The sequence below is a fragment of the Diuraphis noxia genome, unplaced genomic scaffold (assembly GCF_037042655.1).
Source record: "Diuraphis noxia isolate RWA-SAM2 unplaced genomic scaffold, SU_Dnox_SAM2 contig0001, whole genome shotgun sequence".
In the NCBI taxonomy this organism is placed as follows: Eukaryota; Metazoa; Arthropoda; class Insecta; order Hemiptera; family Aphididae; genus Diuraphis; species Diuraphis noxia.
In genome coordinates, this window is record NW_028301711.1 from 1,865,080 (window position 1) to 1,892,363 (window position 27,284).

The following is a 27,284-nucleotide window of genomic DNA, read 5'->3' on the forward strand; positions in this document are numbered from 1 at the left end:
AATATCGAGTAGGGTTCTACTGGGTGCGTCCATTTTATTTTATATTCACATATTAGTTAATCATACTTAAACCATAAAATCTATTGTAATTAATAATTTTTGAAAAGATTTTGATAGATATCTAAATTATTTTGCTCTCATTGTAGTCCAAATAATAACCCCATATTTGAATTTACAATCCTAAAAATATAATACCATAATATTTGTAAAATTTAATATTTCAGATGATTTTCAAAAATTTGTCATGAACAATTTAATAAATTTGAAGTATGAAATTGGGTTAATCAGTAATATGGTTCGATCAAATTATACAAATATTGAAGTCTTAATGAATAATAGTAATAAAAATCTTAATTCAACATCATCAAGTAATGATGAATTCAATATTGATCAAATATTGCCTGTTAAAAGTGAAAGTGAATTAAAAGCATTGGAAGATAACCTAAAAGTTGTTGATTTTAAAATATCATTGGTACACTTCAAACATTTTTCAATGAAAAAACTTTTTTTAATTTTTATATGGGTAATAACAGTTACGTTGTTTTCAGGTTACCAATTTGTCGGTTTTAATCGATAATAATGACTTAGGAAACAGTGTTAGAAGAGTAGTGGGACGTATGTTTGATGATAAAATATTGTCATATTATTCATTATTCGGGTTCAAACAAAAACTTTCATTTTCCAGTCTTTTGAGTTATCGTGTGATAATAGGTGAGAAATTAAAATGTATCAACTGTTTTCATTTATTTTAGTTTTTAAATTTGTGCTGCTCTTACTTATTTAATTACTGCTTGGTATTATTATATTATATAATATTAATTTAAACATTTATGTTGTTCTTTTTCCAGATTCAATCAGAAAATCGGTTAAATATAACAGTGTTCCAGAAAAAGACATAGACAACTGTTTGGGTATTTGGCTGTCTCATGCACCTTTCAGAATTAAAAAAAAGGAAGCAAAAAATTTCAAATAATTTTTTTTTTTCAATAATAAGTATTTTGGCTAGTAATTAGTTATCTATACAATAGAAGTATTCTAATATAATATCATAATATATAAATAAAGGATTTTTTTTTGTTCTGTTAATTGTCAGTATATAATTAATTACCTATTTCCTTTTCTGAAATGAATAAAGGGTAGCTGATTTCAAGAAAAATAATAATTTTAATATATTTAAGTAGTCAATATATGGAAAATTCGAATTCATGCATCAGGTTATAATGTATTATTTAATATCTATCTACTACATTATTCTAACACTGCTTAAATCTATGAAAACAATTTAATTACTGTTTTGGATTTTGCAGTTGGATAAGTAATATTTTAATAATCATATCACATAATATTATCATAAAGTTTTGCATATAATATTAAAGTAATTTTATTGAGATAATGTTGTTATACTATTTTTAGTATAAGATTATGGTAACCTTAATTATGTGGCCAAAAAACTTTGTGATAACGTTTTTGTAATGTTATGAAATTTTTTGACAATATTTTGGAAACATTTACCATAATATTGCTATTAATTTTACAATGTTTTGATAATATTTTTACAATGTGTAATTGCTGTCTGGGGTTACGAACCACAGAGAAGGAACAAGCACTGGTTCAATGAAATGTGTAGAAAGACCACGGAAGAAAGGGATAAAGCGAGATTAAAAGTGCTACAGGACCCAAAAGAAGAAAATAAAAGAGAATTAGCCATGAAACAGCGAGAGGTAAAGAAGACAATTCGGATGAACAAGAGAGCATGGGAAAAAGAAAGAGTACAACTCATAGAAAGTAGTAGAAAGAATAATGCTCGAATCTTCTTTGGGAAAGCGAATGAAGTTAAACATGGGTTTAAACGTAAAACATCAATGGTTTGGGGAGAAAATGGAACGTTACTGACCGATAACGGAAAAACAGCAGATGAGTTCAAAAAAATGTTTAACACACTTTTAAACCAACCTAGTGAAAGGACAATTATAGAAGAACGTGCAACAGTAGAACAAAACATAGAACCACCATCAAGAGCAGAGGTAGAAGCTGGTATTGAAATGCTCAAAAGCGGTAAGGCAGCGGGAGAAGATGAGATAATTTCTGAATGCCTTAAAAAGGGAGGACAACAACTAATAAACCAGCTACACAACCTAATTACTAAAGTTTGGGAACAGGAAGAAATACCAAGATCGTGGCGTACATCTGTTTTATGTCCTATTCTTAAAAAGGGAGACCCCATGAATTGCAAAAATTATAGGGGAATCTCCCTTTTGAACACGTTGTGAGAATGTGGGGTTCTTTACACCCCACAAACCACCCACGATTCCACGGGGCATGGAAACCGTGACCTGCCAGCCGTACCGCGTGATAAGTCGTGAGACTTATGTCGGCAGAGCTGACAGGTTTTTTGAACACGCAGTGACAAATGAATGTCAAAGATTTATAGTATAGTACAATATAGGTTACCCTGAATAATAATTGAAAATATGGCTTAGATTATGGTAATAAAGAATAATATATTTGAGTATAGGACATTTAAATAATAGTGGTCTCATTTCAGATAATAATATGTAGTGGACATTTTTGGCAATAAGGTACAAAATAATACGTTTAAACAAATAAGACCAATTGTCAACTAGTATACAAGTTTTACGACGATAGTTTTAGCGATCACATGATATAATATAGGGGGCACATGGCATATGAACAAATAATAAGAATGGGACAAGGAATTATAAGAATAATATTCGCAGTGACGCTAGGCTATAATATGTCAGGATGTGTCTTTCGATCACATCCGACTAATAATACAATAATAATATTTAAACGCCAACTCCCGCCGGGTTCGCGTCAGAGCAAGACGTTATGTAACCCGGCCATGCCGTCTAAGCATGATAATAATATAAAGGAGCGCAAGTAATAATCATGTTTTTTGTTTTATATAATAAATTTGAATAATTATATGCTTTTGGTAATAATAATCCGCGTATGCAAATCAAGATAGATGAAGGAGGTGAGAGGGGTCAAGGGAGAATATAAATAATAATAATAATAATACGTGACAGCATGGTTGTGTCGCAAAGCAGCAAGCCACCCGGCATCCCGGCCCTCAGGCCCCATGGCAGTGTTTCAGTCCATCATGTTGACTGCCGTACCGGGTCGAATAATAATAATATGTAGATGGTCGACGATGCCAAGTGGTGAATAATAATATGTAGACGGTCGACGTGGTGGTTGGTCTTCAACGGTTGAGAAAAGACAAAATTCTTTAAAGACGTATCGGCCGACGGCTAGTGGCTGTTGGACGGCTTGCTGACCAGTGCGGGTGGAAGGGGGACTTTTGGTGCAATATTACAATAATTGGGTAACAGGTTGCACTGACTCCGTGGCCGGTAGCGCAGCCGCCCCGACCGACAGTGCCAACGCGGTCCCCGCCGTTGGTGTTGAGGATGGAGCCTCGCAGAGGGGGGGAATGTGCGGTGTATTGGTGACATAACACTGTAGTCCAGCTAGTTATTGTCGCGCGTAATGTGTGTTATGTAATATAATAATATAATTAAAACCGCGAAAAATGCTGTGACGTTACAACGTCATATAAGATACTGTCTAATATTCTACTTACTAGAATAAAACCCTATTTACGAGAAATTATTGGAGATTACCAGGGAGGGTTTATGACAGGGAAGTCAACCCAGGATCAAATACATGTCATTAAGCAAATGATCGAAAAAAGCCATGAATTTGACAAAGATATACACCTCCTTTTTATTGATTTTAAGGCCGCATATGATATTGTGAATAGAGAGAAACTATGGAGCGCTATGTGCCAATTGGGCATACCTGAAAAGTTTGTAAGACTAGTCCGTGCTTGTGTACAAGGATCAAAGTGTAAAGTGAAGTTCGGAGATGCCGTATCGGAGGATTTTGAGGTGGTGACAGGGCTTAGGCAAGGTGATGCCTTGTCCCCAGCTCTTTTCAATTTAGCATTGGAATCAGTCGTAAGAGATACCCTAGTAACAGCAAGTGGAATTAAAATTGGAATTGACAAACAACTAATTCTAGCTGCCTATGCAGATGATTTAGTGATAATGGCAGAAAATGAAGAAAATCTAAAGGAGACAACACGAAATTTGCTGGAAAATGAAAAGAGAATAGGATTAATTATAAATGAGGATAAGACAAAATATATGGTCGTAACTAGGAATAACCATAGAGGGGGACACCTGGATATTGGGGAATATAAGTTCGAAAAAGTAGATGATTTTAAATACCTAGGAGTGGACATCAACAAGAAGGCTACCATTGAATTGGCTCCCAAATTTGGGTAAACATAAATTCGATCCTTGAATTGGCTCCTGAAAAATGTATATTTGAATTGGCTCCTTAAATTGTTAAATATTATTTTTTAACCAGGGGTTCTCATATTATAGGCGTTTACTTTTACGACGTCAACCTAATATAGCCTGTTAGTTTGCACTCAAATAATATAATCTACCGCTGGATATACCTATACTATTTATACTACAAGTTTATTGAATTTAATCTTATCGTCTTAATCGTCGTAATCTACTATAATAATCGATTATCATTGACTACTTTTATTTTATCGTTAATATTTGATGACCACGACAGCAATATATTAAACTTTAATAGTAGATACGCTGTGTTCACGCGAGTGTGTAAAAATGAATTCTGCTGAGAAAATGTTAAGTGAAAAAGGAAAATTAATTTTTATAGTTAATAAATTCAAGTTTAGTTTTCATAAACTCCTCCAAAATGGCCAACATCGGTATAAATGTACTAAAAGAGGATGTACTGCCAATTTAAAAGTATTGGAAAATCACGATATCGTGTGGACATCATGCAATTTAGAACATAACCACGATGCGGACGAAGAAAATAAAATTGAACGTCAAATAATAAGCAATAGCTTGAAACGTAAGGCCACTGAAAATATGTGTGAACGCCCTTAGAAATGATTACATTCATATTTAAGGGAGAATAATACGAATGCAATTACAACTAAAGATGTGACATATATAAAACACAATATATTTCAAGCTCGAGCATCTTTACGACCAAATTTGCCTCGTAGTAGTCAAGAGGTGCATGATATTTTGAAAGACATGGACGTAAAAACGTATGAAGGTAATACATTTTTACAAGTTAATAATGCGGAAAAAGGGATTTTATTATTTAGTACGGATGAAAATTTAAAATTTCTAAGTCAATCAACTGCATTTTACGTTAATGGAACATTTTCGTACTGTGCACAATTTTTTTACCAATTTTTCACAATTCATGTATTAAAAAACAATCATTATGTACCTTTAGTTTTCACTTTACCGAAAGACAAAAAACAAGAATCATATGTCGATATTTTTCGAATTATTGATAATTATTGTTTAACTTACAATAATGTGTTTAATTTAGAAAGCATTTATGTTGATTTTGAAATAGCTATACATAATGCAATAAATGATGTTTGGCCATTGACTAAAGTTCGTGGTTGTCGATTTCATCTTGGACAATCTTGGTACAGAGCAATTCAAAAGTTTGGTCTTTCATCGGAATACGTACAAAATACAGAAATAGGACAATATTTAACGTATATATTTGGATTGCCATTCCTAGATCCACAGTCAGTTGGAGATTGCTTTTCTGATGAATTAGCTGAAATACTACCTATGAATGAAAAACTCACAAAATTCAATGACTATTTAGTAGAAAATTATATTGCGAATGATTCAACATTTCCACCAGAAATTTGGGCAGAAAAAAGCAATAGTATTCACCGAACAACTAACTCTTGCGAATCGTTTCATTCTAAATTTAATTCACAATTTTATTCTCCACATCCAAATATATTCAACTTCCTAAATATATTATTAAGTATTCAATCTGATACAAGAATTATTATAAGAAGTTCCAATACAACAAAACCACACAGGTAAGAAATTAGAGAGAAAATAAAATTTTTAGAAAATGAAATTAGTAAATATGATACTGGTGTGAGTTCGAGGTTTCAATACATAAAAATAATGGCCAATAAGTATAGACCCCGAAAAATAGTCTAGTAATATAATATTTTTATTATTTTTTATTATTTTTATTATTATTAATTTTTATACATACATTTTATAATGACACACTTTAGTAAAATATTATCTGTTTATTTTTAATTTTTAATTGAATTTTGAATTTTTATAATATACATACATTTTATAATGACGCAATTAAGTAAAATATCGTCTGTTTTTTTTTTTTATTTAATTTTTTGTAACGATGTAAAATGTACAAATCATGAATTACGTACTTTAAATTATTAACATTTTGGTAACCAATACATTTTTGAAAAAAAACGATAAGGAGCCAATTCAATAGTAAATTTTTGGGAGCCAATTCAAAGGTACTTATTTAGGGTAAAATATTGACTACCTGTATTGGGGAGCCAATTCAATTGCACCGAACAAGAATGCAAATAGCCACGAGGAAATAAAGATTAGATTAGCAGCGGCAAACAGATGTTATTTTGGATTGGTCCCTCTATTTAAATCAAAGATCCCACATAACATGTCAACATTGAATAAAAGTTTAATAAAGATACCTTTTTTAATATTGAACATTATTTAATGTTGATTTTAGATGAAATTAGAAGCATATAAGTCTTTACTGAATGCTCTATAAATGTGAAATGAAATCGAATCGTATATTCAAGAAGTGTTAAAACATAAATGCTGATTTAGCGTTAAAAATATAATGTTTATTAAATCTTTAATTAAACAATAATTAATATTTTTAATTATTGCATAAATCTTAATCTACACAAATCAAACCTTTATATAATCTTAAACAAACCCAATATATACTTTGGTACATTTAATAGGATGATGTGAAATAATATAGGATATATATTGTAACGTCACAGCATTTTTTGCACTAATATTATTATATCACAAACATACCTGTACCCATATTGCCACTAATGAGCGTACCTTATTTATAAATTATTATGATTATCGCGCGCTAATGCAGAAATGACCGCAGTGTTATGCAATTAATGTTCCCCGTTCCCCACCCTTCACCATGCAGTGTTCGTCGCCGATGTGCCGCAGTTGTCCGCCGCCCGTCGCCTCCAGCGCTTTCGTCGCGTCCGCCGGTGCGGCCCGCAGGCAATTATACTGTACACCCCGAAATATTGTAAGATCCCACGAAACGACGACACTGACCTGCCGCACCAACAACGGAAAGCTCCGCCGCCGGCAACAAGTCACCGCCGTCGCCGGGTCTCCGTATTCAAAAAAAATCATTTTTTTTCTTTCACCGACTGTCTACCTGCCTGGTCCACATACTTTTTCTCACGGTTTTTTCACCTGCCTGGTCAACTGCGAATCACTCGTCTGTTCGACGACCAACCCACAGACCACGCGGCAACCGGGTTGATCCACACAACAACAGACCTCATCCGAGTACATGCCAACTGCCGTAAACATATTTCGACACCTGCAGTCAAACACCATGATGGGCTAAAGTCAGCCACGAGGGCCCGGGTGGCGGCCGAAAATTGCTCCAGCCACAACAGCCATGCAGTCACGTCAATGTCGTAATATGTTTCTATTTCCCCTGTCCCCCCTTTACCAGCACGTAGGCCACAGGTTATGCGAAATCCATGTTCCGTATAACCTGTGCGCCAGGGAAGCGTCGCAAGACGCGGGTCCCTACAAAATCTAATGTCCCCCCCGTTTTCGGCTTTTAACAAGCCCAGCACGCTTTCCCGGCAACCCTGCGAGGGCACGCCATGATTGATATGGCGTGTGGCCTCCTGCAGGCCGGGAAAGTATGCACCAAATTATTATTACTATGTAACTGCCATGAGCCACTTATTATATTCTTTAAAAAGACTTGTCATATTATTATTATTCATAATTAACCACATGTTATGCCAAAATTATTATATCCTTATAAACGGTAATATTATTATTTTTGATAATGTCAAATCTCAACTCTAACTTATAATGCTAATTTAATATATCCACGTGATTACCCTAATACAATTCTTATTATTTAATATTATTTTTTCCTTTAAATAAATCTTCGGCATTCACTTGCCGTTGCGTGTTTAAAGCCTATGAGCTCCACCGACTTGGCCCTCGGGTCATCACGCGGTGCGGCTCGTAGGTCACGGCAAAAGTGTTCCCCTTTTGTCGTGGGTGGTTTACGGAGCCCTAAAAAGCTCCGGATTCTCACAATATATATTATAGTACCCTCTAGAAATTGGTTTTACTTTAAATTTTAGAATATTCCCCAAATCCTTACATTTTTTTTCTTCATAAATATTGGTCTTATTCATTTCATAACAAAAAAAAAAAAAAGATTTGCAATATCTAATAAATTACCTGCAGTTTGAGTTACATCAAATTTGATATATTCCCAGACATCTTAAAACTAAGAGACGAGTGTGTATAAATAACAAATAAATAAACTCATTAGTATCTTCAAGTTTTTTTTTATTATTATTAGGTATGTAATTTGTATATTGTGTACTTTATGTATTAATTATTAACTTTCAATTAAGCAATGAAAAAAAAAATACATTTTTGCGAACATTTCAAAAAATATAATAAAAAATTAATCCACAGTTGTAGTATTGGATATTTTTTTTTTAATATTGAATGAAGCCTGAATAAGAGCATTTTTAATATACTTTTCTGCGTCATCAATGGCGTTATCGTACTTGAACTTGTTCAATAGCTTTATAGAACCTAAGAACAAAATAGAATAAACAAGATATTATTTAATATTTTTTTTAATAATAATATATAAAAATAATAAGTGTTGATTCATTTTTAATTAGGTATTTCCATTTATTTTATTTAAGGTCTTAAATACTAAAATATGTAATTATATGAGCAACTAAAGCAACTACAGCAGGTACTAGCCTATAATGATACTAGACAATTTTCAATGTGCCACTTCAAAAAAAAAATCATTTTCAATAAGTTTATACAAAATAATTTTCTTATCAATATTTGTAATTACTTGTAAGAGAAGAAATAATTTGGAAAAATGTACACTAAAAGCAATGGTCAATATAAAGTAAAAAGGCTGAAGGTTATTATAAAGTAAGTCTAAAAATATAATATAAAATAAAATGTTGTAAACGTTTATTATAAATTCATTCACTTAATGTACTACAGGAAAATTATTATCTGATTACACATGAGGTTTAAAATAAAAATTGAATATTGGACTGGTGAAACTGTATATATGTATTCAAAGACATTATACTAAATAATTATACTAGATACATATTTAATGACTTTATGATGTAGAAATCATATCAAAATATTCAAGTTTAGTTCAGAAATTTAAAAGCTCAAATTAAATTATTTAAATATAATCAATAAATACAATTATAGTGTAACTTACCAAATATTAGTTTTGAAATTACTAGGCTAGAAAAACATTTTTTTTTATTCCCTCGGCCATTAAATGAATATAATTTTAAAAGTTCATCAGAGAACAAAAGCTGCATTACTCTTTTTATATATATTTGTACTGTTTTTCCACCAAGTCCAATAAGTTTATTTGTCTATAACAAAAATATATTTAAAACACGACTATAAGAAGAATTGTATAAAAGAAACTCACCAATGATTTATGATATTTTTTATCTGACACCAATTGCTCCTCAATATCATTAAGAGTACTTATGTCTTCAATTGGGAAAAGACAATTTAGGTTGGTGTAGTCTATAATATCATCATCATTTATATTTGTATTTTCTGAACTTCTTGAAGTTTTTTCAATCAACAAATCCATTTTTTCATCCAAATTTCTGATACTGTGTTTTAAAATAATTAAACTATGTAAAACCATGTCTTTGAACCGATCATCTGAAATAATCACAATATTAATGATATTAATCATGGATTAAGTAGGTACAATTTATAACTAATGCATTATAAATACATTATTTATTGATTATGAACAGTGATTTGATTAAAATGAAATATTAAAAAAGTAAAAGGTGAATTAATTATATTGTGTTCCTATATTAAAGGTAGTTAATAAAAGATCTAAACAAACAATAAAAGTTTAATGAAAATAATATGTAATGTAATAGGTTAGCAAGTATAAATATGATAAAATAACATGCATTTTTATTTACCCTTTCTTGACTACATTTTATGTATTTATTATGAGGATATCTCAAAAGTATTTAGTTTCCCAGTTAAGAATTAATTATTTTAATTGTATAATATACAATGGTTATATAACCATAAATAATAATGTATAACTATTATCTTTTGATCCAGATATCAATAAAAACCCCATGGCTGTTAAAAACTGAGTTATATATATATTTATTATTTTTTGTACACATAGTTATTTTCTTGTATATTATGCAGGTATAACAGTTTTATTACAAATGTATAAGAAGTTTTATTTTTAAACTTTTACTTTTTGATTTGTAAAATGATAATTATGAATTTCTAAAATCTTTATTTATCCAGTATTTACAGAATCTACGGTGGAAGTGTGAAACCTCAATAAGTTAACTTGACAATTACTTGAAAAAAAATTGTTACATAGAAATACTGTTACAAAGAATGATAATAAATTGCTACCTATATGGCTATATAGTATAATAGTGTTATGTTAACTAGAGATTCTATTGTATGTAAGGTTTAACAAATTATTTGATTAATTAAATTCATATATATAACTTTCTGTATATTTATTAAAATATATATCATAGCTTAAAGCTTAAACATTTGAAATGCTCTCAAATAATAATGTGTCTTAGTTTTAAGACATAAAAACAAAATTGAAATAACAAGTATAATAAAAATATTTAAAAAACAATTAAATCATAATTACCTTTTTTTAAAATTGTGGAATTTGAATTAGTTGAAGACTTTCTATCTGCATTTTTTTTCACTGTTAATAGAATACTGATAAATATTAAAATCAAGATTATATATTTATAAATAATATTAACTAACCAGATGCTTTTGAAGTGTCATTAAAATTTGGAGTAATAGAATTTGAACCATTATGTACATCAGTATGCAAACTTATTTTTTCCAAACTTTTAACTGTTAAAACAAAATATGTTTATCTAGTTATTAAAATAACTACTAATTATTATTTATACTACAATTAACTAACCAGATAATATGTTTGTTGTAGAGTCATTAATTAAATCAGGAGACTTGGAATTTGGATGGAGATGTTCATAAAAATCAGAAAATAAACTTCTTTTTCCTGAACCTTTTACTGCTAACAAAATATAGAGCTGTTAAAATAGTTATTGATTAATTGTTAACACAATTTACTAACCAGATGATAATTTTGGAGAGTTATTATTGACGCCAGCAGAGTTAAAATTCAAATAATTATTTTTATCAGTATCAGAAAATAAACATCTTTTTACTCCTTAAAAATTGAATTTAAATATTATATGATGAAATAGTAAAAATACAATAATGATATACAATATACATATACTATTTGATGGAGAGGATCTTGGCAAATTTATATCAGATAAACTTTGGTTATATGGAGATTTTTTTTCTATAATGAAACAAAATAGGTATTTAAATTATTTCTAAATAAAAAACATCACAACTAATTCATAAAAAAACTAAAATTACCAGAAAATAATGTTGTTTCATCTGCTGAGAGTTTCAAATCAGAAATTGTTTTTGTATTGCCCATGTGAATAGTTTCTTCTTTTTCTAAATAAAAATTAGACAAAGGAATCTTTACTGATTTAAGAAATAATAGTTTTAAAAATCTAACTAATTAGTCCTAAGGTACCTAGGTATAGTCAAAAATAAATATTTTATCAAGTAGGTACCTAGGTGTATTTCATATTAAATTTTCACCTGTTATATCAGTAATAGAGGTCTTTAATGGAGACCATCCATTAGGTCGACGTTCAATTCCAACAGTTTGACTTATTGTTTTGTTTTGGATTTGGTTTTTCTTTTTATGTTGGGGTTCCGAGTCTAACAAATAAATTTGTATTTATCATAATTATTCATACAAATATTTATAAAAACAAATAAATCATTTACCTGAATGATAACATGGAATGGCATTTTTGTTCATGTGTGTATCAGATTTTTCACCGTCTAAACAAAATAGATATTTGATAAACTATCATAAAGAAATAAATTAATATCAATAATAAAAAAAAAATGAAATACATAAATAAAACATTGTATTATAAAGATATCAGTATATATAAACTAATTCAATAAAATTTTTAAAATATTTATATCTTAAAAATTATACTGTAATCTATGTTATATAAATACGAGTATAAATATTATATCATTAAAACATACCAGATTCCGAGCTTGAATAAGTTTTATATTTTCTTATGATGGTTCTTTTCTTTTTTAATTTATCATCTTCCATTGAAGAAAGGTCAGATTTGCATTTAGCAATATTACATTTTTTTTGGGCTTTTTGAAAATTGTCTAAAAATATTTAAAATCAAAAATATATAGGTAATACATCACACAAAAGTATCTAGGTATATAATATATTATATAGTTTATCTCTGGTTGTGAATAAGCCCTCCTAAATATCTACCAAGATATTAAATATACAATGTAGGTGCCTATCATTTATTTTTACTGTACTGCACTCAGATCATATACACAATACTATAAATACAAATTTTAATTACCCAATGAAAAGGTTATTTTATTATATAATTTGAAATATACCGATAGAGATGATATTATAATATACATCTAAAAACTTAAAATACCTAGGTATATTCATATATTATGTAGGTATAGGTAGAACTAACTATTATAGGTACAAAATATAAATATTTTAGAATAATGCTTACCGATATTACTAGCCAAACATCGTGCTTCATAATAAGAAAAATCGTGCTTATTTGGACGTGTTTTTAAAATAACAGCTTTTTTTTATATCTTTGATATTGGATGTTTTCGGCCAAGCACAACTTCCCTCTTTCCGATACCATAACTCAGGAACGACTTCAACAGTATCGTCTGCGGTAAAATGTACCACACACCACACCATTTTATAATTATAGATGTAACTGATGTAAGGTACAACAGCGGGTAGATACTAAAAAAAAAGTACCTAGTACCAAATACTATAGATTCTATAGTTATTTGCTAGTACATATAAATGACGCACAACGTAAACGTAGACAAGAGACAGCAGACTAGTGCAATGAGACAGTCAGACAGTGAGTACAGAAAAAAAGGTTGTGGTCGTTGAGGAAGTGAATATCAAGAACTATTATAAATACGAAAATACTTATTATGTTATCGGCTTATCGCTATTTAACAATAAGTCGCTACAACCACAGATTAAATGAAACCAGATAGTGCACTTCGGAATATAACAATAGATTTCCAAACCACAGGATCTGATTGGTTACTGCGCGATGCAGTAAGTCCAAATAGGAGTAACAAAAATATTGTTCACAGATAAAAAGACACAATTTTATTCCAATTAATTAATTTGTTTATTTATTAAAATTACACAACATACAAACATTTACAAGTAGATGAAAAAAAACTACAGTTAAATTATATTTAAAACAAAATTCTAACATAATTATTCTATTTTTATTGTGCTGTAGTGTCCACTAGTTTTCAGTCGTTTGGCTCCAAATTGTATAAACCACAGAAATGTGCAAAATTATATCTAGATAATTATTCAAATACATTTTTATTTGAATAATTTGAAAATATTATTATTGGAATAATAATGTTTTCAGATTACTCAAATACATTTTTATTCTAATAAATATCTAGATACAATTTCATTGGAATGACGCCCTACTCTGGTAGATCATTGTTCCATATTGATACATATTAACAAATACAAAATAACAGTTATTAATAATTAATAATTATAAATGTTTTAATGTTGCTAATTTTCTATTTTTCCTTATTTTTTCAGAAGCCATCTCTCTATTTAAAAATTTTAATGATGAATAAATCCTAAATCTTATGAATAAATTTAAAAGATAGTCTTTATTAAAATGTTCACACGGGTGAGAATAGTAAATTGATAGCATACTAAGTTTCAATTTTTCACCTACTTTATTCTCAGCTGCTAATACAGGGAAACGATTAATAAACACTGTTTCTAAACTATTTATATAATTATAAAATTCTGAATGTGGCATTGATAGGTTTCCAAAGGTGGATTTTTCAGAATTTTCATAAGCTTTAAAATAAGAAAATAAAAAGGATGGTTCTAAATTTTTTTGAAATTTGGCATGATTTAAGCAAATATCGCAAATATGTGTTTCCAAACATTTTTTAATCAAATAGCCACAAATATAAGTTAGTATATTTTGATCAGGCCATTCTAAATCCCGATAATCAACAGATGTTACCGGTATTGAAGATTTAAATTTAAATGGAGTTTTATCTGGAAACATAATATTTTGAACCTCAGAATTGGTAGGGTCTTGAATATTAGATAGAATGTCATCAAAATCTTGCAGGCAATTAGAATTGTTGGAATGTTTAAAATAATTCATGAAAAATATATTTTTAAATGAATAATAGAATTGTACTGGAGTTGGATTGAAATTATTTCCTTATCTCTGCCTAAACGTGCAAAACAAGTTCTCAAGACAATCTTGATTGATCCTGTTCGCAAATAAAACATAATTTTGCCTAGTATTTACAGAAGATAAGGATTGCCACAATAAATTTAAGCTAGCAATAGAAACTAACCATCCTCTTATAAACTTCATTCTATTAGTTACATCTATATTATTTTTGTCTAAAACTATTAAAGAATTAAACATTTTTTCCATTAATAATAGGTGTGATTTTTGAAGCTGAGAATTGATAAATGGTCTATTATAATCTTTTGAATTCGGCCTTTTATAAGAATTAAAAATGTCAAATAATTTATCAATATTTTCTATAAATTCAATTGTAGGCCTAGAATTAAAAGGAAGTTTATCTAAGGCTAAATATGTTTTCATGCCGGCTGCCACTGTGGCACTAAACAATTGTGCCGCCAAATATACATGCATCTTCTGAAATGCATTAGGATAGACATGTGAGTTAGTTAATTTGGGAGCTAATCTTAAATTGCTTTCACTATCTTCCTTGTAAAACGACACAACATATTTTTTGTCAATAAAATTGTCATCTACTTTAAATTTATGTTGTAAAAACATATTTCTAGTAGCCTTGAGAAGGTGTGGTGGATCAAAAATATAAAAAATCTTTTTGTTATTGATTTCAAAATACGGACGAGAAGGAGAAATATTAAGATGATTGCTTAAGCCTATAAAATTTGATCCCATGTCCGTAATGAAGGCTTTAACATCCAATGGTGTACTTTGTAGTTTTATTAGTGTTGTAAAAATTATGTCTTGTAAATCATACCCGGTACAAGTACTTGAAACTAAATAATACGCTAAAGGCAACTTCCAATTCACATTAATACCCCTGGGCATTAATACTAATGCAAACTTCGCAGGTTCATAAGTCTTGCGATAGTTTGTTATGTTGAATCCCATAATTTCATCTTTTTTTATCAAATAGTATAAATGACTTTTTATAGACATTTCGTCTGCACAAAGTATGCACTGTACTGCTTCAGAAGTATAATTTTTGGTTTTAAAGTTTATAAAGGAAAATAGGAAATCATTAAGACCTGGTTGAATTTCAAATTTTGAGGTAGATCGCTTAAGTGTACTTATACTAGGCAACGATAAAGTTGATTTTATAAAGTTATACACTCTGGGGCCTAAAAAATAAATTGTTAAAGCAAATTGTTTTAGAGATTTTGAATACCAATAACCAGGTTTTTTCCTAAATTTACACATTAAATGAGACCTGACAATTATTAAGAGTAATGTAGGAGAAAAAAATTTTTTGCATTGTTTTAAGAAAATATCTGTGGAATCATTATCTGCTAATACATTACTTAGAGTTGCAACAGTTTTTTCCAAATTCTTAATTTTTTCCTTTGCTTCTTTCAATTCCGATCTTAACAAAATTTTCCTGGGTGTAGAATATAACAAATGATCTGGAGTCTGAGAAGAAGAGTCAGATGTATTAATTAAAGATGAGCCTAAAAAAAAAAAAAAAAATACAAATTAATAACATATTTATGAAAGAAAAATTATTGACTAAATAACCTAGAACGAGGAGCTTACATCAGCTCTGTTCTTAGAAATCTTTAATTCATTATCATATTAACTCACTTGTACTAGGACATGAAATTGGGCTTGAGCATGCCATTGGTGTTGATAGATCATTTGATTCATTCATTGTTGAATCACTCTCGGATTCTCTTTTCGCAAGAATTTCATCTAAAATTAGTGAGAGCTAAATTAATACATTAATAAGTAATAAGTACCTAATTTAGCCAAATATTATACAGTGAGCTATCTAAACTATATATGTTTTAAATGATAATATTGAATTGAGGTCCAAGATACATCTAATGATATCTCACCACTGAATAATGTTGGAACTGCAAAATCAGTCAGCCTGTTTTTTTGTGAACATTAAGGAACATTTTGTCTTCAAAATGTTCACTACATATTCTCAGGTTCTAAACAAATGCATTTTTATCAACATATTCGGGCAAACATTTCTTAATCCACTCGGAACGTCTAAAAAATAAAATAATTAGTAAGTTAAGTTAAAATTAAAATATACAATATAATGCTATTTACCTTTCTGTATTTTTTGGCATAGTAAAATAACTAACACCAACAGAGGTTCTCGACTTATTGTTGCAGTATTTTACTGCGCATGATGAGCCATTTCCCTTTTTTGTTTCCATCATAAAATAGTTATGAAAAGTTAACAAAAATTTTGAAATTTGAAAGTACTTGTAAAAATGTAAAATTTAAATTTTAAGCACGTGACCAAACAAACACATAAACTAGAACATACACGCGCCAAGTCACATAAACAAAACATTATCATGAAATATGTTTGATAACATATAGCGTACAGTATGACCAGTTTTATGAAATATGGTAAATTTATTTTTTCCTTTCCTAGCCAGACTGATTTGAGAAGTACAAAAATTTGTTTACATATTACCGACTTTCATGAGTGCACTATCTGGTTTCATTTAATCTGTGCTACAACCTTCCGTCCATCTCGGGGAAAACCGACAAATTTTAAGCGGGTCGCCAGATATTATATACTATAGTCTATAGGTATATTATATTGTGATTATATAATAGATATATAAATATGTCCGATCATAATAATAGTAATAATACCACTGAATACCCGTCACGCGATAGCGATCGTTGACGACTAAATTTAAAAAAGATTCCCTTTTCGGCCAAAACAAACATTTATTTTATAATATATGTAAAAAAATAAAATAATTGCTGGTACTTATATAACATTTTACAAGTTGCATAAAATGTTGTAAAATGATATACAGAAAATTTTTAAAATTTTTAAAAATATATAAGAATATTAATATAATAACATTATTTTTATGTTAATATTTAACAATATGTATAGTATAATAAATTATGCACAATATTAATTTAGAGATGATGTGAGATAATTTTAAATCAGATTAGCTAATGAATTTCTAAGATGTTTTACTATATCGTACTATTTGTATTTGGACTAGTTGTAGAGCAAAATATTTTAAAAATAGTGGCCCGTGATCTAAATATTTTTCAATTTCCAATAGCTATTAGCTAATCTGAATCACGGGGACGTTTCGACTCCGTCAAAAAAACCAGTCCACGGATGTTTGTCCCCGGCAATTATTAAGACAGTGCGTTTCGTCTCGGGAAATAATATGTCTGGTTAGTTTTAAGGAAAAGAAATTACAATTATATTGTACACGGCTTAAATACAATGAGACATAAGTGATGGCGATAATAATATTTTATACTTTTAAAAAAAAATTAATCAGTTGACCTACTAATAAAAGTATACCTACTAAAGGTCTGCACGGGCCGATAATTTACAGCCCGGTCCGGCCCGACAATAGTTTTTGACAGCCCGGCCCGGCCCGAGAATTGTTTTTTGTGAGTAAGCCCGGCCCGATCCGGCTCGACAATAGTTTTTGACAGCCCGGTCCGGCCCGGGAATTGTTTTTTGTGAGTAAGCCCGGCCCGATCCGGCCCGAAAATATTTTTTGACAGCCCGGCCCGGCCCGGGAATTGTTTTTTGTGAGTAAGCCCGGCCCGATCCGGCCCGGGAATAGTATTTTCCATTTGGTGAGGAAGCCCAACCATGTACGTTTGGTACTCTCAATATTTCACAGGATCTCCGCCTATATTACTTACTTGACAATAACATAAAAAGTAAGTAAGATAGGTAAATAATGATTGCACCAACACGGCAACACGTTGAGCATAAAAAATACTAACAAGTATCACACAATATACTCAGTCTTTTGAATAACAAATTAAGTAATATATTATAAATAATTTTTAAAAGAACATTGATTTAAAATTATCACTTAAATTTTAATACAATTAAAAAAAAGTTGTTCCTCTTTAACAACATATTTAATAATAAAAACATCTAATATAATTAATATAAAAATGTCTTGATAACAAATATTACACAATGTACTCATTACTCAGTCATAATTCATAGGTAGTAGGTGTTAGGTACATACTACATAGTACATACTAAAATTTACTCAGTTGGACAGGCACTGGCCAATTGTTGTTTTTTATAATAGTCATGCAAAAACATTAATGAGTCAACTGTATCCCCTTTGAGATTAGTTCTTCTTTTTTCGATAATTCGTCCAGCTGTACTGAAACATCGCTCGCTTGAAGCACTGGAAGCTGGTATTCCAAGTATTTTTTGGGCCAACTGAGAAAGGAGAGGAAACTTCAAGTTATTTTGTTCCCACCATAAAAGTACATTATCAATTTTTGGAGAAATATCATTTTGATATTCTTGAACTTCTTGTAATGAATTGAGGGGGATGCTTTGGGATAAATTATCTTCCCACTCTTCAAAATCTTCATTGTGTGAGGCTGTTCCAAGACAAGTATCTGCTCCCTCCTGTGCATTAATTCGATTAAGTTCATACTTTAAAAGAGCTTCACTAACTTCGCTGATTATGCGAATTTTGGATTCATTTGGTAACATACGAAGGCTTTTAAACTTAGGCCAGAGAAAACATGCAAACTCATGGACCTGGTGAATTTTGAATTTTTCTTCAACTACACTTAATGCATGTTTAGCCAATGCATTCAAAATAACACTGCAGCTTATTTCTGAAAAAGGCATACATTTTCTTTTAAATAAAAAAGTATAAATCTAAATAGTAGATACTAGATAGAATGTTGATGATTTTTGCATATTTTTTCTTTTGATTTTATACAATACTATATTTACCAGTTCCGTCATTGTTGTTATGTATTGTAATATTGAATTCATTTGTTGTTGTAACTTGCAAATATGATTTCAAGTGCTTCTCTAGCTTAGCTTTATGAAGTATTACTTTATGTATAGTTGGATATGTGTCACCTTCTAATTCATCAGTTGCATGTTTAAATGGCTTTAAGAAATCTATTATTTTGGTCTTGCTAGAATTTCTAGTGTAGAAGCCCGGCCCGGCCCGTAACCCGTACCTTGTTCAAAAAAATGGTCCGGCCCGGCCCGCCATTGATGTAAAGGAAGTCCGGCCCGACCCGGCCCGTAACTTTTGTTCCAAAAAAAGTCCGGCCCGGCCCGCCTTTGATTTAGGGAAAGTCCGGCCCGGTCCGGACCCGTAACTTTTGTCCTAATAGAGGTCCGGCCCGGCCCGTCTTGCATTTTATAGAACCCGGCCCGGCCCAAAGCCCGTTCGGGCCGGGCCAATTCCGGGCCGGGCTGGGTAAGCCCGGCCCGCGCAGGTCTTTAATACCTACCTAACTTAACTTAGTATTATAGTAGGTATTTAATTTTAATTTGTTCATTTTTACGAAATTTTGTGTTGATTTAATATAATGTTGTATGTTGTTTATGTATTTGTATATTTTGTAGAAGATATTGTCATTTAAATATTAAATTGTTCATTAAAAAATAATGTATTTGCATGAATTATTAAAGTATGACGGGGAACTGTCCGAGACGAAACGTTCCATCTTTTTTTTTTTGCCGGTGATGAAATGGCGGGGGCGTATCGTCCATTTTCCAGCTATTATACCTATAAGCTATTTAAAAACAACACGATAATAATATAATATGATTGTAGCGACAGTATCAGTGTATCAATGCTCATTGTTTTGCCAATTGTGTAAAGTACGACATCCATACTTATAACTTCTAAAATTCTAAATTCTAAATACCTATTAACTTCATTAAGTATTCACCTAAGTTATATTTGTCATTTATAATTTATACTAGCTGCTGTCGGAAACTCGCTGTCCTGAAACTCGGGGATAGGTGAGACTCGCTGAAGTGGGCGGTGGAGGCTAGTGACGACAATGTCGTCGTAGTTTTACATAAAAAAATTGTTCCTGTTTAAAAACAAAAATTTGAGGAGGTGATAAGGATTTCTGATAATGCTTGGCGAACTCGTTACGAAGGCGGGTATGTTTGAATTTCGAGTTTGAGTGTCTAGATATATTCTCACATCACCTAGGCCTATGCAAATCGGCCATTGAATAATACGGCCTCCCGTCGCATGTCCGATGCTTTTTCGTATGTAAAAAATCGTCAATTTGAAATCAATGTTTCAGTGTCTAGCAAGTTAATCTCCTCAAGTGAATATCGATTAACATATGTGCAGCAGCTTGTCAGGTAGGCAATCCACCTGCGGTGGATTGCAGACCCTCTGTTCCGCGGCAATACATGAAATTCGGCTACTTTGGTAGTATAAACCTATTCTGTACACGCATAATATATTATTATAAACATTTTAGAGCACACATGATTGTATTCGCCATGATAAACCCTAAGCAAATTTTATCATACACAGAGAAGTAACGTAAACCATACACACACACACATATATATGTATATATTATATACCAGCCATTGAATTATACGGCCTCTCGTCGCATGTCCGATGCTTTTTCGTATGTAAAAAATCTTCAATTTGAAATCCATGTTTTGGTGTCTAGCAAGTTAATCTCCCCAAGTGAATATCGATTAACATATGTGCAGCAGCTTATCAGGTAGGCAATCCACCTGCGGTGGATTGCAGACCCTCTGTTCCACGGCAATAAATAAAACTGCGTTACTTTGGTAGTAGATATATATCTATTTTGTTCACGAAAAATATATGAATAACAAAACGCATATAAACGTATTTAATCTGATTTTTGTGTTCAGTGCTTTAAAACACACATTTGGGGGGGGGGAATCGAGTGGGAACTAAACTGTATTTATACCGACTGAAAATTTGTTACGTTTGTCTGCTGCATTTGGTTGTTAAAAATTGTAGAGTCGATAGCTGTATTTGATTGTCTAGCTATATCAGTAATCAAATCACTTAGGTAGGCAATCCGATTGCGTCGAATCGCAGACGATGTGCGAATCCTATAATATCCGGTAGGCAATCCACTTGCGATGGATTGCAGACACCGTTACGTGCGTAGGTATAAGTGAAGGAACGAAATAAAGTTTATGGTCAATATATATTATATACCTAATAATAATGATAAAATCCGCGCGAAAACACGAAAAGTGATAGCGGTAAGAGAGAGAAAAGAGAGCGACGTTACGAATATAGTCGTGGTGGTCAAGTGAAAATCGTTTCACCGGAAATTCAAAAAGTTAAGTCATACCGAAAACTGTGACTTTGAGTGTCTAGCGGTCTTTCCGCATCTGGTGTAATACCGTGTCCTGCTGCATGCCCAGTTCTTTTTTGAATGTATATACAGTAAGGAAATACGAATAATTCAAATAATTGTAATCGAATGTCTAGCTATCAATCATCATGATTCATCACTGTATGCAAATCTGTGCGGGATAGAACATACGCGTATGGCGGATTGGATGCATGTAACGTCGCATGCCCGGTTCTTTTGTGCGTGCAAAAAGAATACACGCATAACGTAAAGTACAATATTGTGTGTCTAGCTTTCAGTTATCAACCGGTAAAAATGTATACGTGTGCTGGGCATACCTCCTAACGTCGATAGTCTGATATTGTATTATTGTAGGAGAAAATGTTAAAGCCGAATCTCGAGTGAATAAAAAGGTTAAGGCAACCAGGTAGGTAGTAAGTGAAATTAAAATGTTCCATAAACTTGATAATAAATGCTATACATTATTTATATAAACACCTGGTTTGGTGTATCACAACATTATTATTGTTTATAGATAATTAAGTACATAGTTGTTAGATGAATATAATATGTGTAGCCTATAAAACATCAATTAAATGTAATGTATCCAATTGCTATTATATATTATATAATATTATATGTCAATCACAATCTTTTACAATTTTAGTTTTAATAAGTAGTACCTACTACCTAATAGAATAACAATAATAATAATGATAAATATGATCATTGATGATTTGATAGACATTTTGAACAATATTAAAATACATAAATTAAACGCTGTACTTAACGTTGCAATTCTTATACTCATTAGTTATATTTAAAAAAATAAATAATGATTCTAATTAATTAACCAATTTGTGCATTGACAGCAATACATAGAAATCAATCATAATATTAGACATATACAATGAAATTGAAAATCAGTTACATTGACCATAGTAGGTATGTGCTTTTGAAATTATAATAATTTGTGTATGAAACTTACTATATTTTAAGATAACAAAAATTAGTTATTTAATCAATTTGAATTTATATATATATGTATATGCATGTGTGTGACATCAGTTAGAAATTCACGATGAATAATAATAAAGTATTAAGTGAATTAAGAAATTAATGAATATCACAAATAAAATGGTGTGCATGCCGTGTAGAAATTCTTATGATTAACCGAGTATGGCTTAGTCACAAATTAGTAATAAGTATTAATACAATGATGATTTATTTTATTGTGTTTCTGTTACATTTGCATTGATGAAATGAGTAATATAAAAGATATTCCTTTTATATATGTGTTTTTCTTCAAGGTGTTCCTATGTAGTAAATTTTTTTTATATACCTATATAATCGAACCTACTTATATTACAATTATATATGTCATCATAAGTTTGAACAAATTACTGCTGGAAGTTGTGTAGCCTATAGGTTATTGAATAATACTGAAGACAACATATTGTATGTTTTAAGGAATTGGAATTTATTTAGTGTAACCAATGGCTTATTTTATATTATATACTATTTTGTATACTATACAGTATATACACACATAGCTTAATTAAATGGTTTTTTTTTTCTTGAAAACGGTTTATTATGGAAGACGGATCGTAAATGGTTAGGTACCCATCAATTATCATTTATCGTCGTTGTGGGATATCCAAATACATTTAGGCATATAGCTCTAATTGGTTTTCAGTGATGGTGGAGCAACCTTCACTAAAAAAAGAACTAAGTAATAATATAACAAAAAATAATTAAATAAAATTCGAAAAAAATGCAAAAGATCTCAGGTGGCTATGTTATTTAAATGAGCCACCGCAATAACTTAGCTAGTCCTACAACTAACAATTTTATTATTATTAATTAATAAATAATACTATGTACGCGTAGATATAAGATGCGAAGTGATTAACGGTACTAAGCGATATCCAGAGACCACAGTATTTTCAAAAACACTTTTATCGATATCATTGATATCAATAAATAGATCACGCGTAGTTATTAAATATAACAGACTAAAAACACGGACTACCTAGTATTTAAGTATTTATTGTAGGTATAATATGCAACAGTAATTCGAGTGACAAATTATGGTCATTAGAACATTGGAAAATTATCTCAAGATAATGACATAATCTGATCAATCACAAGATTGGTGACATAGCGTCTACCTGTCTTAATCCCGATTTAACTAAAATTGGGTCTGAGTTTGTATTTCCAACCTTAACTTTGACAAATGTAGTCAAAATGCTTATCCCAACCAATTTTATAAGCTTGTCCTAGAAATGGAATTCTCTCAAGATGTTTATTAAGCTTTCTCTATGGATGCTATCATACGCCTTCTTAAAATCTATGAAAAGAACGTGTATTTCTCTATCGAACTCCCAGATTTTTTGAAATATTTGTCTTAAAATAAATATCTGGTCTGTGGTCGATCTTCCCGGTCTGAAGCCACCTTGGTAATTGCCAATAATTTGTTTTGCTTTTGTTTTTATTCTTGTTAATAGGCAATTTGAAAAAATTTTATACGCCACGTTTAAGAGGGCTATCCCACGATAGTTATTGCAGTCTTGTTTACTTCCCTTTTTATGAATTGGACAGATCACCGCTGTCTTCCACTCTTTAGGCATTTTTTCAGTTGTCCAGACTTCGTGAATTACCTTCCATAACCACATTACCATTTCCTCTCCGCCTTCCTTTAAGAGCTCTGATTGAATGTCATCCTCTCCGGGGGGTTTGTTATTCTTTAGCATGTTTATCTGTAATTTTATTTTTTCCAAGGTCGGTTCTTCACAATCCTGTGATTCTTGGATTTCCTGATTAAAATTAAAATTAAAGGTTTCATTCGGTTCTTCACAGTTTAGCAAGTTTTCAAAGTAGCTAGCCCATTTCTTTGCCAACTCTTCATTTGTAGTTATCAGGGAGCCATCATCATCCCTTAGAAATCTTTCTTTCTTTTTGTATCCACCTCTGAGATCATTCACTCGCTTATACATATCCCTAGTTCTGTGTGTTTTATAATCGAGTTCTGCTGTTTCTAATATGTTTTGAACGTATTTTCTCTTTTCACATCTCAATATCTTGCTGGCTTCTTATTGGCGAGTTCTAAATCTTCTCAGCGTTACTTCGTTGTTAGTGTCAATTAACCACTCTTGTCTTGCTAATTTTCTTCTTTGTACAGCTTCTTCACAAATCGTATTGAACCATGGTTTTGTTTTCGATACTTTTTTTCCCAAGACTTTCGATGATGCTTCATTTATGCTTTCTTTTACATGTTCCCATGTTTTATCAACATTTAAGTTTCTTTCTATATCTAGTTGTTTACTTTTAATAATATTCTGAAAGCACTCTACATACTCTTTGCATATTTGTTTGTCCTTTAGTTTATTTATATCGGTACGTCCTTTGTTTGTTAGATTACCTTTCTTATACTTCTTAATTTTTACTTTCATCCATATACCAACCAATAGGTGGTCCGAGTCCATATCAGCTCCCCGTAAAGTTCTTATATTCAGGATACTATTTTTGAATCTATTATTTATTAGGACATGGTCAATTTGGTTTTTATGTCTCCCATTCGGCGAGATCCATGTATATTTATGTATGTCTTTTCGTTGGAACATAGTACTTTTGACCACCAAACCATTTCCTAAAGCGAAGTCGATTTATTTAGTACCATTATCGTTGGTGCTGGAATGTAGGCTGTAGTTTCCAATAGTCGATTTGTAGCACTCTTCCCTTCCTATTTTTGCATTGAAATCACCTAGTACTAATTTTATATCACCTTTTGACGTGCTAAACGTATCTTCTAGTGTTGCATAAAACAGCTCTTTTTCTTCTTCATTCTTATCCTCAGTTGTTGCATGCGCGTTGATTAATACCATGTCAAAATTGTCTGTTTTAATTGTTAAAGTTGTAATTCTCGGATTTATATCTCTAAACTCCTTTACTGAATGTATAATTGATTCGTGCACAGCAAAACCGGTTCCCAGTTTATGACCTTTTTCGCATTTTCCGTTAAACATACCTAAACAATACCTACATCATCAAGAGTGTATAGTGTAGGTACATGATAAATACCCACGCATGGAAACGCCATCGACACCGTCAACGTTTATACAGATCACACAAAGTCGAACCAAAAGTGACATTTTAACATTTTAAAAGCAAACAGAAACAGTTGTTTTTAAATATTATTTGTACATGGTACATTATTATTATTATTGCATTACTATTAGTATAACGTCAAAAGTAACATGACATCATAATATTATGGTGGTATAGAGAGTGGAAAATAACTTCTAAAAGGCAGTGATTGAAAAATATATGTGAGGGGCTGAAGGCCTCCCAATTTTTTTACTCTAATTGCGTCTATGTGCAATACAATTGAAGTACGGTTAGGTTAAAATACAGATATAAGAAGATGAGTTGATTAGTTTGTACATTCATATTTATAAAAGTAAGTGTAGATACTATAAATTATATGGTAAGTCTGAGCCATCTGAGGTGAATATTTGTATCATGTGAGTACTATGTAATTGTATGAAAGAAAGTCCATTATAAACTATATTGTGAAAATGTATAAGTGTTTTGTTCATTTGTTAAAAGTACAATAACTGTAACTCTATCTTTTATTGAGTGCGTGTGTGAACTATGCAACGGTCAAATTATTCAATTGTATTTTTTTTTGAGCAGTAAAACAAAACAGAAGAACTACTTTTTTGACCACTGATAACTTGCTTTATCTTACATATAAAATCAGCAATTTTCACGGCGTATATAGTAATAAACGTTATATAACAACATTAAGTTATATGTACATTATACATTAAACATTATTTTTTCAATTCTTATCTTATAAATGGCGTGTTTAAGACAACAAAAAATACAATGTGAATAATATATTGTTATGAAATATGATATTAATATGTTAATAGCAATTCATGGTGATACATAATAATAAGTTAACTTAAGCATATACGATGTACAGTTAGTTCTAAAGTATAGGGAGCATTGATAAGAGTATAGCATGTGGAATGATGAAATCCGTAGTACACATCTTACAATTAATAAAGAATTCAGTAGAAAGCCATTTAGCAGAACTCAACTGTTTGTAGTTAAAATACCTAGGTACCGATGTGTTATGTATGTAGGTACAGACAAACAACTGTTTAAGAAAACATATAAGTATAAGTTGATATAGTTGTGAGTTGTAACACATTTAGTGTAGGTGTAAGTGTGTGTGTCTGTCATAGGCGCTGTAATGGGGGAGGGGCTGTAGGGGCTAAGCCCCCTAAAAAAAATTCAAAGTCCCCCTAAAAACCACGCAAAGCTTTATATTAAAAAAACAATAAGTGATTACCATTGAAAAAACGAATAATAGAAAACTTGTTAACTTTGAAGGATCATTACTTTTTTTTTTTTTTTTTTTTTTTTTTTTTATTAATAGCTTCTAGTATGTAACTATAATAGCTCAACAATTATTAAATAAAACAAGTAATAACTATGACAAAGATATAGTAAAAAC

At 30.7% G+C, this 27,284-nt stretch overlaps 3 protein-coding genes and 2 pseudogenes across 3 annotated transcripts; 1 reads left to right on the forward strand and 4 right to left on the reverse strand.

Annotated features, from left to right (window-relative positions):
• The first annotated feature begins 244 nt into the window (after window positions 1-244).
• Window positions 245-973, forward strand: LOC149059243 (uncharacterized). Its single transcript, XM_089215665.1, has 3 exons — window positions 245-472; window positions 549-711; window positions 849-973. Exons 1-3 carry the CDS (start codon window positions 245-247, stop codon window positions 971-973), a joined length of 516 nt encoding a protein of 171 aa, XP_089071791.1.
• A 7,640-nt stretch (window positions 974-8,613) lies between these two features.
• On the reverse strand, window positions 8,614-13,059 carry LOC149059244 (uncharacterized; annotated as a pseudogene).
• A 2,696-nt stretch (window positions 13,060-15,755) lies between these two features.
• On the reverse strand, window positions 15,756-16,821 carry LOC149059245 (uncharacterized; annotated as a pseudogene).
• Window positions 16,822-18,662: 1,841 nt separating this feature from the next.
• LOC149059246 (uncharacterized) lies at window positions 18,663-24,753 on the reverse strand. Its single transcript, XM_089223228.1, has 2 exons — window positions 24,336-24,753; window positions 18,663-19,255 (listed from the first exon to the last, which is right to left on the reverse strand). Exons 1-2 carry the CDS (start codon window positions 24,751-24,753, stop codon window positions 18,663-18,665), a joined length of 1,011 nt encoding a protein of 336 aa, XP_089079354.1.
• A 669-nt stretch (window positions 24,754-25,422) lies between these two features.
• Window positions 25,423-25,782, reverse strand: LOC149059247 (uncharacterized). Its single transcript, XM_089223232.1, has one exon. The coding sequence runs from the start codon at window positions 25,780-25,782 to the stop codon at window positions 25,423-25,425; it is 360 nt and encodes a 119-aa protein (XP_089079358.1).
• Between the last annotated feature and the right edge of the window lie 1,502 nt (window positions 25,783-27,284).